Raw genomic sequence first — 21,071 nt, 5'->3', positions numbered from 1 at the left:
AGAAGAGAAGGAAAGGAGACAAGTCCTTGCCGTACAGATGAGGATGACTTTCCTGGTGTGCACCCGCCCCGGAACACCAGTTGCCGCTGAGGGCCCGAAGAAAGTTTGAGGCCCACGGAGACGCGGCTGAGATTTAGGCATAGGAACGTCGTAGTCTTTAGGTCAGATTACGGCTGGTGAACGGATGTTTTGCGCTATTTGTACGTCGGCCATGAGAGCGCTAGCGCAGGCTTCACTGCACAAAAGGCTTCTTCTCCACCACAGATTGTGACCACGGCCCTCTCCTTCTCCTTCCTTGACAACATGAATATCCAGGTGGTGACACGGGTCTTACTCATTAGCCTTCGCGCTGTCCACAAGAAAAAGAAATGCACGCAACGAGACCTAGGGGTCTAGCGCTCAGTGTGAGAGAACAACTGCGGTTCTGGCACACAAAGGTCACCCCGTTATCAGGACAACATGTCATTGTACGCGCCTAGCTTTTTGTTAGGTTTGTGCAAGATCTAGTGAAAACCTTAAAAGACGGCAGTAAAATGATAATCCTCAGTGTGTTTTTGCGATCACTTCGGCTGCAAACGTTTCTTATGCCCTCATATCTAGATATTTTAAACAGATACGAATCTTTGTGGTGTTGCCGGACAAAGAGAAGATAGAAATTACACTTGTTATTTAATCATTTCAGCATTCCGAAGCTATGCGTTCTCATGTCTGCAGGTGGGCTATTCGCAAGTGATTTCCTACTTATTTTATGCTACGGTTAAGGTTTGCGGAATCATTGCCGACATAGTAATTCCTCCCGATAGATATTTTCTATATGTTGAATAGTGCAGGAAAAATTATTTTTGCAGAAGAATTCAGCTGGATGGACTGTTTGCCATTCCTGAACGCATGCTTCATATTCATGTAGCGTTCGTGGTCTCACGGTTGCTTCAATTTAAACACGCCCAACTGCTTGGTTTTAGCTCCACAGGTCGAAGACTTAGCGGATTCACTTGCTCGTAATATTTAACACAGCGTGTTTCGTTCGGCACAATCTTCATAATTATTCCCATAAGTCTATTTGCAGAAACAAACGTATATCTCAGTAGAAGCCTAAGTGGCCACCGTTTCGCTACTGCGACTTTCTTGGATGACATCTGTGGACAAGTATCGTGATACTACGCGAAATGCCACACGGCGTCCTCAACTCTGAGATATATAACCCTGTCGACAAGAATGTGTTCCTGTGAGATTTCACTATTAAAGTGCAGTGAGGAAACAACGCTGAAAAAATACTCCCGATTCACAGTGCCAACGTCGCTGAGCTGCCGAAGAAGAAGTACACCCAAAAAATCATGATTTACTAAGGCGCAGGCCAAACGAGGGCAAGAAACACAACCGGATAGTTTGTAAGTTTCGCTATATTATGCTCCTCGGTAACGTAGATTAATGAAAGTTGGAAGGATAACAGTTTTCTGCTATCAGACAACCCTGTATGTTTGACGGAGTCTTTTTGATGCTGTTGGAGTGGATCGGTAACGTTGGCATCATGGGTCATATTAATATTGTTATAACTGTGAAATCGAATTCGCCACTCATCGGGATGGGGTAAAATGCACCACATCTGTACAGGCATTTGATATACATATACCTTTCACTGCATAACATTTATTTTAGAATTTGTTTTATATATAAGGGGCTTCATTTAAGTTTTTTCCTGCCATAGAAGCCAGTGTATTTAGAGCCAAGAAATAGTTCCACTTGTGTAAAACTACGCTCGGAAATGACTAATGACAATCAGAAACTAAAACTCGCGGTAAGGCGTCATGTGCAAGTCAGCTCCAAGGAGAGCTTCGTTGCAAGAATTGTTTTCGTTGTGGGACGTATCTGAGGTTGCATACGCCAACTCCGTGGTTTACAACACCTTTGCGTTGTCCATCGTAAAATTATAAATTGTTTTCGTGGTTATAAAACGCAACCTGGGTTAACAAACTGGAAAAAAAATCACAATTCCCCGTATGCAAGAGTTGAGTGAATATCCCAAGTATGGTGTATACAAGAGCTATTAGGATATCTCTGGTGATATTGGCAATTCGAAACTAGAAATAAACCACGTTCTCGCATACTGCAAAAAAAGTCGACTGTGGAGAGGAACTTGCATTATCAGCACGTATATAAAACAGATGGTAAATAACACAAATAAAGATAAAGCCTCCGATTCAAACCATCTCCCAAGATGTAATGGCGTCAGATAGAGGTTAAAGGCCGCACGACTTCCGCCAAGAGTTTGTGCCCTTAATCAAAGTGTTGTGTTACCTCATCTTCGCTGGTTATGAAACTTCATAGAATGGCTTATTATTTTGTCTCCTGATCAAGAGAACAACCTTTCGGTTTTGGCGGCAGTTGAGGAGAGTGTTAGCGACAATCACCGACATTTGCGAATACAAGGGTCAAACGTCTAATCGTCTCCTTGAGTTACTACTTCAAATATCTGTGGGAATGGAAACAAGAGCCACTAAAACGCTTGTGGCTTATTTGGCGTCCCATCGGCGCGGCAGTTTTAGTGTCTCGGCCTCGTTTACTTTGCAGTGATCACTACCAGCAGTACGGATAGCCCAGGGGCCCATATTTGGATTATGAGTGAGGAAGCCAGAGCTTTTCAGTTGTCCGTGTGTCCCAGTAGACGTTAGTGACGGGTGACTACACAGTAACGTTTAAGGTAGCTTCTCTTCGCGGAGTGGCACGGACAGAAACAAATTTCACCTTTAGTCATGCCCGAGAAAGGCGATCTTGTTTAGAAGCAATCTAGCGGTACATCAGAAGAAACCTGTTGTGGGGGCTGTCACATGGTGCTGCATACCAGTTTTGTAAATTAAAAACAAGATCTCTTGTCAACGAAGCGTAACTTACTCGTGCTTTTTTCTGTTTTCCGTCGGTGAACGTTTATTGAGTAAAGTACTAAGGTATGACTCTTTATTGAATTTGTAAAGGACCTCGCCACTTTTTTCAATGGTAAACCTCATGATAATTTGCCGTCTTGACGCTCTCCGCACGAAAAACAGTTAGAACACACAAATCTTCACAAACATGAGGCCGGTGCCTAACGAGTTATACATTTGCAGATTCATTCGTAATCAATGAGGCTAAACTGCTGGCCTTGAAACGTTACCTTTCGAGTATAGATAGCTTCAATGCAGGAATAACATTGCAGTAAAACAATTCTATGTTCTTCCCGTAAAAAGAGAGAAAGAAGGTTACGCGCGCTTTCCACAACACGTACACATCTTTTATACGCGTAGCATTAGTGAACTGTGGAGAACTTTGGGCTTAGGAGATTGTGCTAGAAACGTTCATGCACAAGTCAGAAACTTTAACAATTTTATCCGTGGCCAGTTTAAAGACGTTACAGATTGCCTAAACGACTTCGTGAAGCTCCGTGCTAAATGTTAGCAACGTCGCTCTCTAAATATACAATTAAATTAGTACAAATTTTACCTCAGGCAAGAAGCTTGCAAAAATCTACCGCAGTGAGATTACGTGGCCAATGTTCATTTCACAAACCTTCACAGGTTTTCAAGTCAATAATTCGTAGTGTTTTCTCGAAACAAAACACGCATAAAAGTCTAGACATGCGGCAATGCTTTCAAAGTGCATGTTCCCAAGTTTAAACGAATAGTATCGATTTTACACATGCTTCTCGGAATCTCGTAATGATTGTCAAGCTGCAGAATTTGTTCTGAATATTTCTCCAGGTCCCACTTCCAGTTTCGCTGGACCCACACCCAATAAAGCCCATAAAAATTTACACTTTCAATTTTCTTACATAAAGAGGTGCAGTAAATTATATTGTTTTGTAAAATCATCGTAGCCCTCTCTTAAACAAGATAGGTAAATTAACCTAAACTTTCAGCCGTGCATTTTTACCTTGACAAAAGCGCTTAGTGACATCCTAAGCAGCGCTTAACAAAACAACGACGAATAAGAGGGGACAAAAGACCGCGCTGACTCTCAACTAAATTTTAATCGGAAGAAAAAAAAACATATATACAATGATACACCACACGTGTCTCTCAACGTCATCAATACACAGCAGTTGACGAGTTGACAATAGAGTTGGTGAAGCGTTTCATATAGGAAAAAGTAAAAGGAAGTGCATGAGCCATGCTTTTGTGACCCTGTAAGATAAGGAATTGCCTTGGTGCCAAAGTGCCAAAGACGCTGCCTTAGGTTGTGTTTTTTTTTGGGGGGGGGTGGGGTGGACGGGGTGGGGGGGGAGTCGGCTACAATCAGATTGTTGGCGCACTGCTGTGTAGTGAGGACGTTTAGAGACACGTGTGGTGCTTGATTGGGTATATGTCTGTCTTCTTACGATTAAAGATTTAGTTGAGAGTCAGCGGCGTCTTGTGTCCCCTCTTCTTCGTTGTCTTGCTCTTAAGCGCTGTTTAGGATGGACGGATACCAACTAGCCAAGCTGTGGATTCTGTTGCGCGTAGTGATACAGTTGTTGTTAGATGAAACATGGCGGGGAAATGAAGTAAAGAACGCTTTCCTCAGATTGTTATATAACTTGTGCTGTTAATTTTTTCGAGGGAGGAGATATAATACTTTATTTGAAGGTACCCATATCTTGGTTGGCGATGGTAGCGTACTGGTGGGCTGAGCAGGCGCCTAAACGGGTACTCCGCCGCGTCCATTGCATCACCCGTGGGAAATGTGCATGGTGAGGAGGGACCAAAGGATCGGGAAAAGGTCCAGTGGAGGGGCATAGAATGTCTGTGTAGTGAAGGGCCAGTGCAGTGTGGTGGCCAATCCGCCGAACCAGGGGTGTAGGGCCGAAGGCAACGGGACAGCAGGGAAGAAGACAAGGAAGGAGCTCGGCAGCGGTCGGGAAAGACGGCAGCACGACGGCGCCCTCGCGGTGTAGGCCCGATGTCCGTCGCCGGCGCTTCCTTCCAGTTTCCGGCCGTCGCGGTGTAGGCCCGGCGACAGCCCTGGACGCGGCCGGGAGAAGCCGAGGTCCGTCCCAAGAGTGAGCGGCGTGACGGTGACGCGGAGCGCGGCCAGCGAGGCCTTGTTTCGGGCCAAGGCTATTTCCTCCCGCCGCTAGTCATCGGCACCGCCACAATCTCCGCCGTGGAACACAACGCCGGGTTGAAGCTTCTGGGCGCACACATCTTGTACGGCTGACAGATTACCACCTCGCGTCGACTCACCGAAGTCACCGACCTGTCCGCGTTCCATCCACCGTGCCAGCCCCAGCGGACTGCAGTGCACCAGTTCGTCGCCAGTCTTGTAAATGTTGACCTTATCCTTTCGCTGGTGAGCACAAAGATGTGATCCTGAAACAATGGCAGCAAAGGAAAGAGGAAGAAAAAAGGGAGGCACTCAGAGAGTACGAGGAAAGAAAGGACGCGGATGACCGAAAGATTGCCGCCCTGAACAAGGAAATTGCCGCTGTCGAATTGCACATACGCCTCGCTCGTCCGGCCGACATATAGCGTACCGCCGTACATCAGTCTCCGCACCTAGCCACCCTGATAATTGCTCAGTGCCTATTAAACGAGAGCTTGGTTTGCAAGCATCAGAGACTAGTGACGACAACGCGGAGGGCCCTGAGGAAGACAAGGCACCGGGTTCGATTACCCTGGAAGCGTACTCAAACAGCTGCCCGGAAGTGAATATTTCCAAAGGACTTGCAGCCACCAGTGAGACGTTTTCGCGCTCCCAAAAGAGACCGCGGAAACGAAAAAGCCACAAGGAGACTGCGACACATTCGGCCTCGAAAACATCGGACTGCGCCCCGAATTGCCGCACATCCCAGCAGCGACAGTTCCATTTCTTTTCCAACCATCTCGAGACTTGGTGTTTTCGGAATTTCATCAGAAGAAGCAAACACCACGTAATGCGTCGAACCAAAAGATTTTCAACAGGCTCTTTGCTCCGTGGAAGTGTGAAGTTGGACATCTTTTATGCAGGACCAACCACTGCTTTCCGAATCACCCCGCTAAGTGGTACGCAACGTATAGGAACTCCACCTTACCGTTCGCGCAAACCCCTTAAAAGCAAGCGCCAACGGAGGCGAAACCACAAACCCGGAAGAAACGTGACCTGTTCACCGCATTTAAATACTGCTTTTTTTCCTACCGGATTGTCAGGACACAGAGAACCTATTAAGAGTCGCAGGAAAGGCAACCAGAATGTCTTTCACACCAGAGGTTCATGCTCTCCAAAGCGGAAGAGGCACCGAGTTTCTAGGCAACCGTAGGCTCTTCCGGCAAACATGCACACATGTTCATGGAAGTGGGACTCTGGACAACGTGTTCCGGCTGTGTACAGCTTCAGGCGCTTTCTTTGGTTCTTTTAGTGCACTCAAGCAGACTACGCCGTAGACTTTTCTGTTTCTGGTAGCTTGAAGAACTGCTTGAACTATTTTGTGCCCATGTGAACTGTTTATGGTGACGTGCTTGAACTTTGGTGTGTAAACTGTTTTGTTTTCTACAAACTCGGCTGTGCTGTGTGACTTTGCTAATTGAATTAGTGGTTAGGCCCTCTCTTCGACTCTTCGACACTGACTGGCGTTCTCCATCCCGAACGTCTAGAGAACAGTTCTTTCTAAGAACTTTCTGAAGAGGTGGTTAGTGTAGTGAAGGGCCAGTGCAGTGTGGTGGCCAATCCGCCGAACCAGGGGTGTAGGGCCGAGGGCAACGGGCCAGCAGGGAAGAAGGAAAGGAAGGAGCTCGGAAGCGGTCGGGATAGACGACAGCAGGACGGCGCCCTCGCGGTGTACGCCCGAGGTTCGTCGCCGGCACTTCCTTCCAGTTTCCGTCCGTCGCGGTTTAGGCCCGACGACAGCCCTGGACGCGGCCGGGAGAAGCCGAGGTCCGTCCCAAGAGTGAGCGGTGTGACGGTGACGCGGAGCGCGGGCAGCGAGGCCATGTTTCGGGCCCAGGCTATTTCCTCCCGCCGCCAGTCATCGGCACCGCCACAATCTCCGCCGTGGAACACAACACCGGGTTGAAGCTTCTCGGCGCACACGTCTTGTACGGCTGGCAGATTACCACCTCGCGTCGACTCACCGAAGTCACCGACCTGTCCGCGTTCCATCCACCGTGCCAGCCCCAGCGGAATGTAATGGACCAGTTCGTCGCCCGTCTTGTAAATATTGACCTTCCCCTTTCGTACCTGCCTGTTTGGATTACCTTGTGAATATATGGCGTGAGTTGGATCATTAACAGTAGTCCGGCTGATTGCTCTGCACGCGGTCCGGCCCAACATTCATGACATTCTGAAGGTGTGTATTTACAGAAGGTGGGAAGGTTTGTGCGGTGTGGATTTACAAAGTGGCGTGATGGCCTTGCCGACCACACGTGTAGTAGGTGTGTTCACGTTAGGGTAGACGCCACACAGCTGACAGGGGGAGTTCCGGTTCGAGTCTTGAAGGGGTGACTGATATTGCAAGCAAGAGAGAGTGTTCATGACTGGGGAATGTTACCGTTTTCGCAGAGAGTAAAATCACAAAAGAGAGTGGGAAGGTTACGGCGAAAATGGAGCATGTCCTGATTATGTTCCCTCTGGATTATTCTCCGGAGTGATGTGTATTCAAAGATGAAGTATATGTTTTTGTATTACATCACACAAGGGTGGCGTGGACATCCTAATGCTGGAAGCAGGAAACGCGAATACGCAGCGAAAGGACTTTTTGCTTTCAATATTGCAACAAAAAGTGGCAGCATTACAATATTGCAACATTACCGTCATTACAATCATTAAAATACCAACTAATTAAACTTGCTGAATTTGTTCCTGAACATACATTTTAAGATGATTGTAACTGATGGCGTGGAGATTCGAGAACTCCGGACTGAGGAGCGTACCCTGGCTCAAAGCCTAGAGTATGCTCACAAGGAAATTGAAGATTTAAAGGCGAAATTGAGTGCAGAGCAAGCGAAGAATACAAAACTGGAAAGTGAAAACCGAGAACTTCAGGCAAGGGACATGACACTGGAGGCAGCCACCACTGACATCGAAAAACGGCTCATTCAAATGGAGCAGTACTCTCGTAATGCAAACCTTGAAATTCAGAGCGGCCCTAAAGCAGAGGACGAAAACGTCGCTGAAATTGTGTCAACCCTCGGAACGGAAATCAGTGAAACCATCACAGAAACGAACATCGTTGCCTGCCACCGCGAACTTCCTATCCGTAATCCTGAGAAATCTAGCATAGTTGTTCAGTTTAAGTCCCGAACGAAGCGCGACAGTGCTTTGAAGAAAGCAAGGAAGTTGAGGCTCTCTAACAAGGACATGGGAATAGACAACGCCATCCCAGTGAACGTGAATGAGCATCTTTGCCCTGCGCAAAAAAAACTTCTAGGAATGGCCGTGAAGCGGAAGTACGAGTGGAATTGGAAGTCGGTCTAGACCTTCAACGGCAAAATCTTTGCAAGGAAAAATGACAGCTCTGACGCTGTGCACATTTCTTGCGAAAGGGAGCTCGGAAAAATTCGCAGCGCACAAAGCGATAACTCGGCTTCTCCGCCCAGTACTTCCGCAGTGGAACAGGGAGTGGTAAGCTCCTAAACGCCTGCAATCTATCGCGCGTCCCGCTTACAGCTATCCGCTTTGAATGAAGTGCCACGATTTTGCTTTACCCCATAATATTAAACTTTCTAACAAATCGCAAAGCACTGTTCTACACTTTAATGCACGTTCTGCAGAAAGCAAAGACGATGACATCAGCTGTTTTCTGAAACAATTTTCATACCATTTTAATGTAATAATGATTACTGAAACTTGGTACAGTAAAGACAGCAATATTATGTGCCTTGATGGCTACAGACATTTCTTTCTTCATTGGCCGTATCGGCGTGGTGGTGGTGTGTCTCTGCTTGCAGAACAGAGTAGTAATTATGAATTAGTATCAGAGTTTTGCATATTCGCAGATGGTTATGAAATATTAACAATACGGGACGATGTAGACGTTCTTTCGGTCGTATACTGGCCTCCAAATGGAAATATTTTGCGGTTTCTCGATTTCTTCGAACGTTTAATAGAATACGTTTTCTCAAATAAATATCGGCTAGTTTGCGGAGGTGATTTTAATATAAATATTGTTGACAGTAACCCTAATTTACATGATTTCACAAACAGGTTATGCTCTGCCGGTTTTGTTAACGTAATAAATACCCCTACTCGCGTAACACAAGCCACCTGCAGTTGCCTTGATCTTTTAATCGCATATATCGATACTCTCGTTCTTGATGCCGGTACAATTTCATCGGACGTCAGTGACCACTATCCTATTTTTATGCCTTACACTGAAGGCAAAACTAGGCATTATCGAGATGAGCCGTTGACCATACAACACATAACTGATTGGTGATTGGAATCCTTGAAACAAGACATAAGTGCATACGACTGGTCTTACTTGTTTGAAATAACAGATGCAACTGCAGCCTACTGGAACTTTATCACTGCGTTCGTAGAAATATACACAGCAAATTTTCCTTTAAGAAGGAGTCAAAAAGAAAAAAAAAAGCCATGGGTGACGCCCTCAATGCTAGCCGGGATACGAAACAAAAACAAGCTTTTTAATACCTTCTTGCGCACTCCCTTGCCGGCAGAGCTGTCAAAATTAAAAAAAACTAGAAACAAATTAAATGCTGAACTTAGAGCCGCCAAGACCAACAACTATTTTTATATCAAGCAAAAACACTCTGACGCTGTTTGGAAGCTGATAAATTACGTCTTAGAACGCCAACGGAAAAGCCTTTCCCCCACAAAGATAATTTACAACAACTGCGAGTTGTCCGGCGTTGCACTGGCCGAGCATTTTAATAACCATTTCACGAATGTTGGTGTTCCCGTCTCTGCAGGGTCAACTGTAGAAACACTGCCAAATACCCCTGATGATAGCATATTTCTGGATCCAACGAATGAAATAGAAATATACAGAGCATTTATGGCTTTGAACAATAGTAAAGCGTTAGAAGCCGACGGCATACAAATAAAACCAGTAAAATACGTTTTGCGGCTTATCACTGCTGTGCTGACTCATATTTTTAATTTGATTATTCAGTCAGACGTATTTCCAGATGACATGAAAAAATCTAGGGTGACTATACTTTTTAAGAGTGGTGATCCAAATAACGCCTCCAATTATCGACCAATATCGGTCATCCCAGTATTTTCTAAGGGTTTAGAAAAAATACTGTTTACTCGCATATCAAGATTCTTTGATGTTAAAAATATGTTATCAGACGCACAATTCGGTTTCACAAAAGGAAAATCAACTGAAACAGCTTTACTTACTCTTAAAGAACACATATTAGAAAACATTGAAAACAATCTTTTTACTCTTGGTATCTTCATAGACTTCAGTCAAGCATTTGACCATCTGAACCATTGCCATTTATTGGACAAGCTTTTATTAAGTGGAATTCGTGGTATACCTCCCGCGTTGATGAAATCCTATTTGAACAACAGAAAAAAATTTGCGCAGTTGAACAGTTACAAATCTTCTTATTTACCGGTCATACATGGCGTACCCAAAGGAAGCGTATTGGGCCAGCTTCTATTTAATGTATACATTAATGACATCGTGAATATTGATGCCACCTTAAAATTTGTAATTTATGCAGATGATAGTAGTATATTAATCTGTGGGCGTGATGTTAATACCTTAGCAATGAAATGTAAGGAAATATTACGCAACCTTTCTATTTGGTCATAAAAAAATCGCATAAAAATCAATTCCAATAAAACAAAAGTTATAATATTTCGGGCAAAGAATAAACCAGTACAACTTAATCATGTCCTTGAATACGATGAAAATGAAATTTGTATTACCCATGAACACAAAATTCAAGGGATCAATTTCACCTCTCACCTGAACTGGGATTCACATGTAGTAACTATCTGTAAAAAGCTCGCTCAAGTTACCGAAGTCTTATCTCGCTGTCGACGGCCTTCACCTGTGAAGGCGAAACTTCAAATTTACCATGCTTTGTTTGTGTCGCATATTAACTATTCCAGTTTGGTATGGGCAACTACAAGCAAAACTAATAATAATAAAATTTTTATGTTTCAAAAGAAAATTGTCCGCCACATTGCTAACCAGGAATATCTCGCTCAACGGACACAGCCTTCAAAGACCTCCGTTTAGTTAAAGTAGAACACATGTACCGGTTTCGAATTTTACGTGCATTTTATTTTAGTTCCGATCCTTTTAAACATTTTTTGACAACCATGGCCTCCCTTAAGCATAGAACAGACACGTTGTGTACGCGGAATAGTGATATCTGGTCCATACCTAAATTTCGTAATAACTATAAATTGCAGTCACTACAGCACAACTTGCCATACATTCTCAATGAATATAAACATATAACAAATTACAAAGTTAAAGAACTGAGGAAATATTTTTGTAATCTATAACCATTTTTCTACAGTATTTGGCTAACGATAACCTAATATATGGCACATTGCGTTCTGCGTGTTGTTAAACCGTTAATTTTGTTTGCTGCCAATCTTTAAAGTTTGTGTAATTTCAGTTTGAAGAATTTGATGTGAAATTCCTTTTGTGCTTGCATATACTGCTACCCTTGCTTACGTAGAACTATGTATTCCTGTGTATTTAGTCGCTAGTTGTGTAATTAGAAATTTTCGGTTTCATTTCTTGTGTGTGTTCAGTGCTCGTTGCCAATGTGCCCGTTGCCAAACTCAGGGGCAAGGGCCTTTCTCAAGCTGCTGCATGGCGGCTTTTTGTTCTTGCCCTAGCATTCGTGTTGTTTTTTGTTAAGAATGCAAAATAAATTAATTGAATTGAATTGAATTCAAGAACGCGAAGGTATACTGGCATGTGTTTTTATAATCGAGAAACATTGTCACATTCACGAATAAAATAATAGTTTCTGCATTACAAGGGAAAAAAAATAGCCTGAATTTTCGCCCCCTGTCCTAGGGAAGAGCCATGAAAGGTGTTCTGGAATCAGAATCAGCAAATTCCGGCCGGGCGACTACGTGGCCATTGCATCAGGAACTGAGCTCTCGGAGATTCATGTACACTGTTCAAGACACTTTGACACGTCATCGGTGAGCACAACGGGTTTGACTATGTGCAGACTGTGTCGCTATTTTTGGTACAAGGTATCAGCTGAATACAGTCAATTTTTAAGCCCCAAACAGGGTAGACTTTACTTAGTTTCAGTGGCGCTTGCTTCTTTTCTTTGCGTCCACCTAATAAAGCAAAAATGACTAAGCAGCTGCTTTCATGTATTGTATTTGGGCTGAAACAGTGCTTGTGTTTTTGTTTTGCGCGCGTCTCGCAGCAGTGAAGGCTAGAGCAGACAAAAGGGTATAGTGGCAATCTCTCCAACAATTATAATAAACTAGTAGCAATTGCTTACGTCTGTTCATCAAGACACTTATGCATGAGCAGACGTCTCCACAGAAACATTCATCTCCGTGTTTGAATTGCTCAGACAGTGCTACGATATACGAAGACACAGGCAAGCCCATAAAGAACCGCAGGTGCCTCACAGAAAGTAAAGTGTCGCAGCGCTTTCTTTGTAAGTAATATGCCCTGCATGTCGAGGTTAAGCAGCTACCCAATACGCGTACGTAGAAAACATCCGGGGGCCAGTGGCCAACCCATATATTATTTTCCCGGAACAATTGCGCACTGATCTTCCCCGTGTCAGTTAGTGGCTTTCGCTGGTATAGAACGAAGTGTCTTGCTGAGAACACTAATTTGCATCTCTCGGTAACTCAAGCAGTGGTAAGGAAGACCTCCACCTTGGTCATGGGCGGGAAGTGTTTTATATCTAAAAAGTTCTCAAAAACCAAAGCAATTATATTGTATTTTTAGGTATATAGCTTGGCCTCGGTTATGCAGCGTGTTTTAAACTTTTTGTACTGCACCAACATTCTCTGAATCTGCAGGAAGGTCGTCTTTACTTTGGATAACAGGGTCTTATCGATATTCTGCCAGATGAATGACGCATTAGCCGGCCCAAGTCGAGATGGCGAGATTCATAGAATCGAGGCTCATGTAACGATGACAAACAACAATCAATCTTGCGCGGAATGTAACGAGGAAATGTTCCACATCCTACCAACGAAGTCCCGCTAACATGACGCCTGTTTTGTCCTTCGTTATTTAAGGCTTTTTTTCGAAATAAACCAGATCCGGAAAAAGAAACTGAGTCGGTAAAACTGCCGTGAGAAAAAAAAACTCGGCAGCTTTCACCTAAAAAACAGGTGGCAAGAAAATAGTTGAGTTAACACCCTGGAAACGTGCACGCAGGTCTTAGTTCGTATCGGATATGTTCCAGATCCTGCTGTTTCGCGGATCAAGATCATCCTCATCCATTTCCCTAATTGGGCTTTGCTTCTTGGTTCAACTGTACAGACTGTTTCATTAATATTATCGGAAGTGTTTTTTGCTTTCCGGAGCTGGCTTATTAGGAATTCCGACGACAATTAGGAGATCGGCGAAAGATCTGCACCAAGATGTCAACGACGAAGTAAACGGAAGAATTCAGCAAAATGAAACGAAGATATGTTAAACAATAATTTTATTTCCTCTCATCCGCCCGTACGGAATAACTATGGTTATATGATGTGCTTACTAACATATTTACCATTTTAGTGCGTAACTATATAGCCGCCATGTACAAGCCTTGGGAAATCTCCCCCATCTCGCCCCCCCCCCCCCCGCCCTCGTGTGATTGATTGTGGGCTTTCACGCGCCGACACAACGCAGGCGATGAGGCGCGCCGTAGTGGAGGGCTCTGGATTACTTTTGAGCACCTGGCGATCTTTAACGTGCGCCGAAATCTCGTACACACGGGCATTTTTGCTTTTCGCCTATATCAGAAAAGCGGCCGGGAATCGAACCCGCGACCTCGGGCTCTGCAGCGCAACTCCGCAGCCACTGAGACACCGCGGCGGGTAACCCCCCCCCCCCCCCAATGTGAGAGTACGAACCACTTCATTAAGGTGAAGAAGAAGATATGAGCAGGATTCTTGTGAAACATTTTGGAAAGTCATGGGTAAGCAATGAAGAGCTTGCTTCCTTCATAAGTACCTTCAGGCATGGGCAAGAAAATTATCCTAGGGAAGAATTCCAAACAAGCTGCTAATGTTGCCAAGAGGACTGACCTGCGGTCCAGGAATACTTCTACTATAATTTTTTTAATTGCGAAAGTTTGCTCTGCAGCATAAAACGGGGGGGGGGGGGGGGGGCGGGGGGACTGTGTCTAAATGTACGTGAACAGTGAGTTTTCACTCAGACAGTCTAAAAGGCTCCGGTGATACGGCCCAAAGAGCCAGCGTCTGTAGTCAGGCGGCCAGCCTGGGTTGAGTCCCACGCTATTTAGTACTTGCTGTAGGAAACGTTGGAGGCCACGGCAAGTACACAAAAGATGGTGAATGCCTGCGTTCGATGCCAACGTAGTACAAAATTAACATGTCCGGCCAAGGGGAGCCCGTCGATTTGGGCGCCAGGTGTGGGGGACACCGGGTGTAAGATCAGCCCCGACGCGAATCCTTCGTAGCGCCACCTCCTCACGGCAGGAGAGCCCACCAGGGAGGTTTGATCCACACGTTGGAATAAGTGCGCGTGTGGAGCGCCGAAGGTTGAAGCACTATTGAATGTTTGTATGCCTCTTCAACCAAAACTGTACTGCACCATGCTTAAAAGTAAATTTAAATAATGTTTTCATTAGAATGACAGTTTAACTTGAGTGTTTGAGTTCATGAAGAGCCAAATCAAAATTTATCACCGAACTATTGTTAAAATTCTCGTCACAATCTTTAATTTACTGTGGCCATAAACGTCTTACACAAAATATATCATGTAATATCGCAGACAGCGTTGCGTTTGGGTCCTGTAACAAACTTCCGCTTGTTTCTTGAATTCGCGTTAGGCGGATCTTGCTCACTTTGAAAAAGAACGCCTCATTTGTCCTCATTTTTTTGGCGCTGTTGGACGCATGAAACCTGAACAACTAGCTCGACTGTCTTTACTGCTGGAAGACTGCCAATCCAGAGTGACTTTGTCTGCTACAAATATTCGGTGGCTGTGGAAAGTGGCAGGCTCGCTTTGCGCGGGTAAATCGTTCTCCTCGAAAGACGGTACTTAACGCTGGAAATATTCCACGGTAGGTAGTATAAAACAAGCTAATTAAATTTCATCGAAATACGTCCTGAAATGTAAGAAGATAGCTAACAGCGAGCATGTTATATGCTGCCTTATAGAAATCCATTCCTACGTAAAACAAGCGGCGTTTTTTTTTCATTTTTCTAGCAACCAATATGTTGTCAATATGACTGGCTGAGTAGCCCGGTTGGAGGCTACTTCACCATCACAGAAGTGCTATAGAAATCACTCTACGTAGGTAGGTCCGATCAGTAATGTTTTACATCGGAGAAGGACACTGTTACGCATTTGTAAAGTATCGAGAAAGTAAAACACGTAGGGTTGTGTGCTTGGGTAGATCGAATGGATTTCACAAAACTGCGCCTCATTCATCCCTTTATTTCGTACTAGAAAGACTTCGTTGTGAAGCGTTGCTGAATTTATTAGCATAAAGATACAAATGCCTAAGTTTGCGACGCAATTATTATGTTTACGCCGCTGTCTTGATACACCAGCCTTAACCTGCGTAAAATATCGCCACTCTGCTTCACAGTTCTATAAGCATAACAAACATTATGGCCAGATACTAGCTCTCTCGTTTGTGAGGTAATTCTCGTTATACATTTCAACACGATAGTCCCTTTTTGGGCGACATTATGCTGTCTGGTGCGAAGGAAACAAACATGCCGAATACCTGAGAGGCTGAACTACATGGGTGCGACCATGCTGGAAAGAGTGTTTGGAAAGCAAAGAGCATTGCCTCACAAGCGAAGCAAATGTATAACTGGTGTGGTAGTTTGCCCCACTTTTTATGATTCACCAATACAGATCTTAACCCTCAGTCCCGAGCAGCTGTAGAGCACTTGACCACCGTGGTGGTCATGGCACCGATATAGGAGAGGTTGCTAAGAAACTATGGGTCCGGACTAGCCGCCTCTTGAGCACAAACTTGCAAACGTTCAACGCGCTTACTATGTCTAGCGAGGGAATCCTAGATGTGCTATTAGAAGACCTCTTGAACCATAAGTGGGATATCATGGCGCTAACTAATGTTAGAAGAACAGCAGAAGACTTCATGGGGCTGAGTAGCGGGCGTATTCTGTGCTTCTGAGCACCTCAGAAAAAGAAGCAGCACGGGCGGGGGTTTTGATCCACATGGAGGAGCAGGGAATGTGGAGAAATTCTTCAGTATTCACGCAAGTGCAGGCGTTGTTCTGATCAAGCTAAACAAGCGATACATAGGAGAGATAGTACAAACCTACGCACCAAAAGCCAACTACGATGATGAGGCCGTAGATAGTGTATACGAAAGGGTTGAGTCAAAAAACAATATACAAACAAAATTCACGCTTTTTACGGGAACATAAAATGAAATGGAAAAGTGCAGGAATAAAGTTATTAGTAAACTTCGGAGTAGGGCACTGGTTCTCAGACATGAATGTGCCGGGGTCCCCATGTAGGTCGGTAGAAGCGATGGCGGACCCCTTGTAGCGGGGTAAGCGAGACGGGGGGGGGGGGGGGGGGGGAAGGAGGGTGTATAGGTGGTATGAAAGTAACTAGAGCGAGAAACGGGACGCTTTAATTCAGAAAAGTTCCACATAACTCCGTCCTAAAGAATTCATCAATACGCGGTTACGTTCAACCGTTCCGGTACAAGCTTTTTAAGTATGCACCTCTGAAATAAATATGCTCAGATGCATAAATTTCAGGGAACTGTCTCAGCACCTTTACAGTTATCCCATGAAGAACGAGGGATATTTCTGCAGTTCGAATAAATTGCCTTGAGGCTCACAGTGGCAAACTTTGGCTTAATGACTGTGTTTTCTTGGTAAAAAAGTAAAAAAAAACTAATTGTTCGCTCGACACGTTTATTTCCAAAGCAACTCATGCTGCCTTAAAAATGGACCATAAGCTGTCCATGGGTCTAGGGCAGATTCTGGGAAGTGGTCTTTGATGTGGCCACTTAGTGTGCTCAAATGAGCCATGATTGTTGCTGTGTCACTCCCCGGAGTCTACGAGATCACTGATCAGCGTCAAAGCAGAATAGTAGTTCCTGCCCCGAACTTTCTTTTTACAAAAGGCCGTCATTGGTTGAGGGGGGGAGTGGGGGGGGGGCGGGGGTAGACCGAAGCGACCTTTTTCTGGTTGCTGCGAAACTACGAACGTGTCACGGCCGCGTGGGACTCCTAAGGGCGGCGACGTTCAAAAAAAATATTTTTTTAAGCGAGGTGTTTGCGGACTTCAGAAACGGCTTCGCGGACACCATAGATTCCGCGGACCACTGAACCACTGAAATAGGCACTCACAACACACGATACACTGGTTAGATTTTCAGAGAGAAATAACCTGAGGTTAGTAAACACAACCGTCTACAAACGAAGGAATAGGAAATGATCATAAAAAATTCCCTACGCTGCAACAAAAAATAAATTGACTTCATCTTAGGTGACAACCCAGGTATTGTGCAGGGCGTAGATGTGCTAGGTAACATTTAGTGCAAGTATGGCTGAATCTCCAAAGTATAAAAAAAAACTCGCGACAAGTTAGAAACGTTGCATGAAGTCAATCAGAGCCCAGAAGCATCTACGTAAAATAACGCTTCAAAACCAATTGGCGCTTTGAAACGGGGCAAAGGTAAGGTATATGGACTAAATGAAAACCCGACAAATAATTTCAGAATAAGCAGCGTATGTGGGAGAAGCGTCGTGTGCAAAACGAACCTTAAAAATAGCTAAAATACCGAGGAACTTATTTGGAAAAATACGAATATGAAATTGCTGAGTATAGTAAGTCAAATTCAGTTCGCAAGGCTGCCGAAATAGATTACCATAATTAAAACGAACGGAATTCGTGCGTACAACATGGCGGTGATCGAGAAAAATTATTGATGTACCAGTCAGAAAGCTTCGCACTGGGGCTAAAAATAATTATAAATAAACTAAAAATAATTATAAATATATCTAAAGTAATGACAGACAAATATGCATAAAGCTCCCCCTTCAGCATAGGTAACGAAACGCTCGCGCAAGTAGAAGACTATATCTATTTATCTTTGAGGGTAACATTTTCTTGCCAAATGCGATCCCCGGGGGGATTTTTTATTGGTGATTATATTCTTCGGATGAATCTATTTCGAGGAAAAATTTTCGTAAAATTTTTAGGGTGAACATATTATGACAAAAAATAATTTGTGTTGTTACATTGACGTGGTTTATTCGTGAGTAACATGAGAAAAATTTTAAAGCAGTTTCGCTGGCGCAAGAAGGTGCCGAAGCGCAAGAAGCGCATCAGTATCGCGGATGCAAGAAGCGGGAAGCGCCCGTAGGAGGAAACCGAAACTAGCCGCTGTGCGCCCGCGCGGGACCGGATGTGCAAGCGATAGCCGGCGCACCTGTATAGTATAAAATATAAAAAAATAAAACAGGTCATAGGCGCAAGAAAGAAATTTCACGCAATTCCACAGTGTGGCAGCACATGCCAAGCGAGAGAAATGAGCAAAAAAAGCGCGCTTTTAAAACATACAAGCGATGGCGTACATGTACGCCATTGACCATTTTGAAGGTGTTTGCAGGGGACGTACATGTACGTCATTGACCCTGAAAGAGACAGTGCTGATCCGAAACACGAGAATGAAATCAGACGCAGAATAGCAACGGACAGGTGTGCATTCGGCAAGCACTCTAAAAAAGGGAAAGTAGGCTCCCCCTATCCCTAAAGAAGAATGGTATCCAACCAATCCGTGCTGCCGTTGATGGCGTATGGAGCGGAAACTTGGCGCCTTACGAACCAAGTGGAAAGTAAGATTGGGTCGTTCAGGTATACCAACCTGTGCATAATATCACGAGTAACACTAAGAAATCGAAAACGAGCATCGTGGATCAGGTAGCAAACTGGACTAGAAGATACCATAGTTCAAAACAAACAAAACAAATGGACTTGGGCTGCCCATGATGTGAGGTGTACCGAGAACAGGTGGATCACGAGCGTAACAGGATAGATACCCAAAACCCGCACTAGCAGAAGGGGAAGGCCATTTTGTCGATGAAGAAACGAGAGAAGGATATTCGGAGGCAAAGAATGGACTCGTGCAGCCAGGACAGGAGCGGGTGCAGGTCATAAAGCGGGGCCTTCGTCCTGCAGTAGTCTTAGGTACGCTATTGTTGATGCTGATTATGAAAGAAATATTTTGCGTTCTCGGGCTGTTATAATTTGATTGACGCCCGCGATTAGGACACGAAGTTTATGCGGAAAGGGCTATTAAAAACTACTGAAGACGCTGACATAGCCTCACTCGTGTCCGGAATACTCACCGCCAAACAAAACCTCGGGCGCATATGATGCAAAAGTGAACTGCACAACCTATAATTCCAGCAATAATTTTTATTATCAATACATGTTGCATTAGATTGACTATGGCACAAAAAAACGAATATGCGCGTTTAAAAGGGCGCAAAATCAGGTTTCATGAAATAAAAAAAATGACGTCAACGGGGGATTTTTTCAAGCACAGTGAAAAATTACGTGCCCTTCCACTCTGTGAAGAGGGAAGAACTGCAACGCTGGACTCATTCCACGGAGTGCCCAAATCAAAGCATAATAACGGAGGTTAGCGCTTCAAGAAACAAGACACACGACAGAGAATGAACAGGACGGGTCTTGTGTCTTGTTTCTTGATGCGCTAACCTGCGTTATGATGACCATGAACCAAATTATCCCAGCAACAAGTTTTGTTAAAACAAAGCATGTTTCTTTGTAATTTGCCATTGAAACTACTTCCGAGCAAATTAGCTGAAGGATACTTGGAAGGCCTCGAGCATTGCTCTAGCGCACAAACATAGGGCTCTATTACGTGCGAATGCACTTCTTAAGCGACCCTGAACCTGCGTCCACCGGCGATGTCCGCATAACATACCCACGTGGGGGATTGGCCAGGAATCTCCTCGTCTTCCTTGGTAACGGGGGGAGATGGGCGCGCGCTGCCTGGCCGCTGACACGGCACATACCCACGTGGAGGATTGGCCAGGAATCGGGCGTGAGAAGGGCTAATGCACCCGCTTAAAGGAGTACTGACACGAAATTTCAAAGCTGAGATCCGCTCTAGCAATCAAGTACAACGACAACACAAATAGGTGTCTGTGAATAAATGCATCTTTCTTTCTTTGTAGTTGTGTGTGTGTGTGTGATCTCTCTTTCGCGAACATTACCGAACCGCGCAAATTCAACTCGTGCATTCGCACTTTCACATTCTTCCCCTCGGGGAAATGCGGGGAATTTTATTTCCATCTCGCGTCGTAGGCGTCCTAGTGCAGTGTAGCACACCAAACCACTGCGATTGTCCAAGAAGGACGCCAGATGGGCCGTTTGACGTCTAAGTTTAAACCTCCCGCCAGCACAATGGTCATGTCTTCCGTGAAGACCTGAAGCATATAGTTACGCGTGCACGCCCACCTACTTTCCCTTTCCCACCTTTGCACGCGTCAACCGGTAATCGGTGGTGTGCGCATGCCTAAAGTGGAAGACACTGGCGAAAGTGTCGCTCTCAAAGCCATTCAAGCTAAACAAGGAATATTGGCTCTCTTCGGCAATCCAAGCAGGCAATTGATGTTGATGCTGGAGGGATTTCCAGCCACTCGGCGAGCTGGAACTTGCGACGGCAACGGCGGCGGTAGCAGCTTTTCTTTGTTATCGGACCCTTCCGAGCTTCTGCAAGGCCGACGCTCGATCAGTTCCCGCTCTTCTTCCTACGAGCAAATAACACGCGTCCGTTTCATAGCGAGTTAAAACCTGGAAGGACTCGAGCTTTATTCCATCGGTCAAACGTGTTCCTATCCTTCAATCGCGTCGCAGGCACCATACTGACACTGTAACACACTGACACAAACACGAAACGCTCAACCATAGAGGAAAACTGACACGTTGCATCCTGCCGTGAGGCTTCCATGTTTAAATCTCC

General features: G+C 44.9%; 1 protein-coding gene across 1 annotated transcript in view; it reads left to right on the top strand.

The window, feature by feature from the left end:
- The window catches only part of LOC144147057 (uncharacterized), a 173,977-nt gene that overhangs the window by 31,932 nt on the left and 120,974 nt on the right, over positions 1 to 21,071 (top strand). The window contains exon 3 of the mRNA XM_077679086.1: positions 11,939 to 12,069. Coding sequence (XP_077535212.1) covers positions 11,939 to 12,069 — 131 coding nt within the window. The remainder of the gene's footprint in view (positions 1 to 11,938; positions 12,070 to 21,071) is intronic.

The sequence above is a fragment of the Haemaphysalis longicornis genome, unplaced genomic scaffold (genome assembly GCF_048455015.1).
Source record: "Haemaphysalis longicornis isolate Haplotype H1 unplaced genomic scaffold, Haemaphysalis longicornis Haplotype H1 scaffold_7, whole genome shotgun sequence".
Taxonomy (NCBI): Eukaryota; Metazoa; Arthropoda; class Arachnida; order Ixodida; family Ixodidae; genus Haemaphysalis; species Haemaphysalis longicornis.
This window is presented reverse-complemented; position numbering and strand designations above follow the sequence as displayed.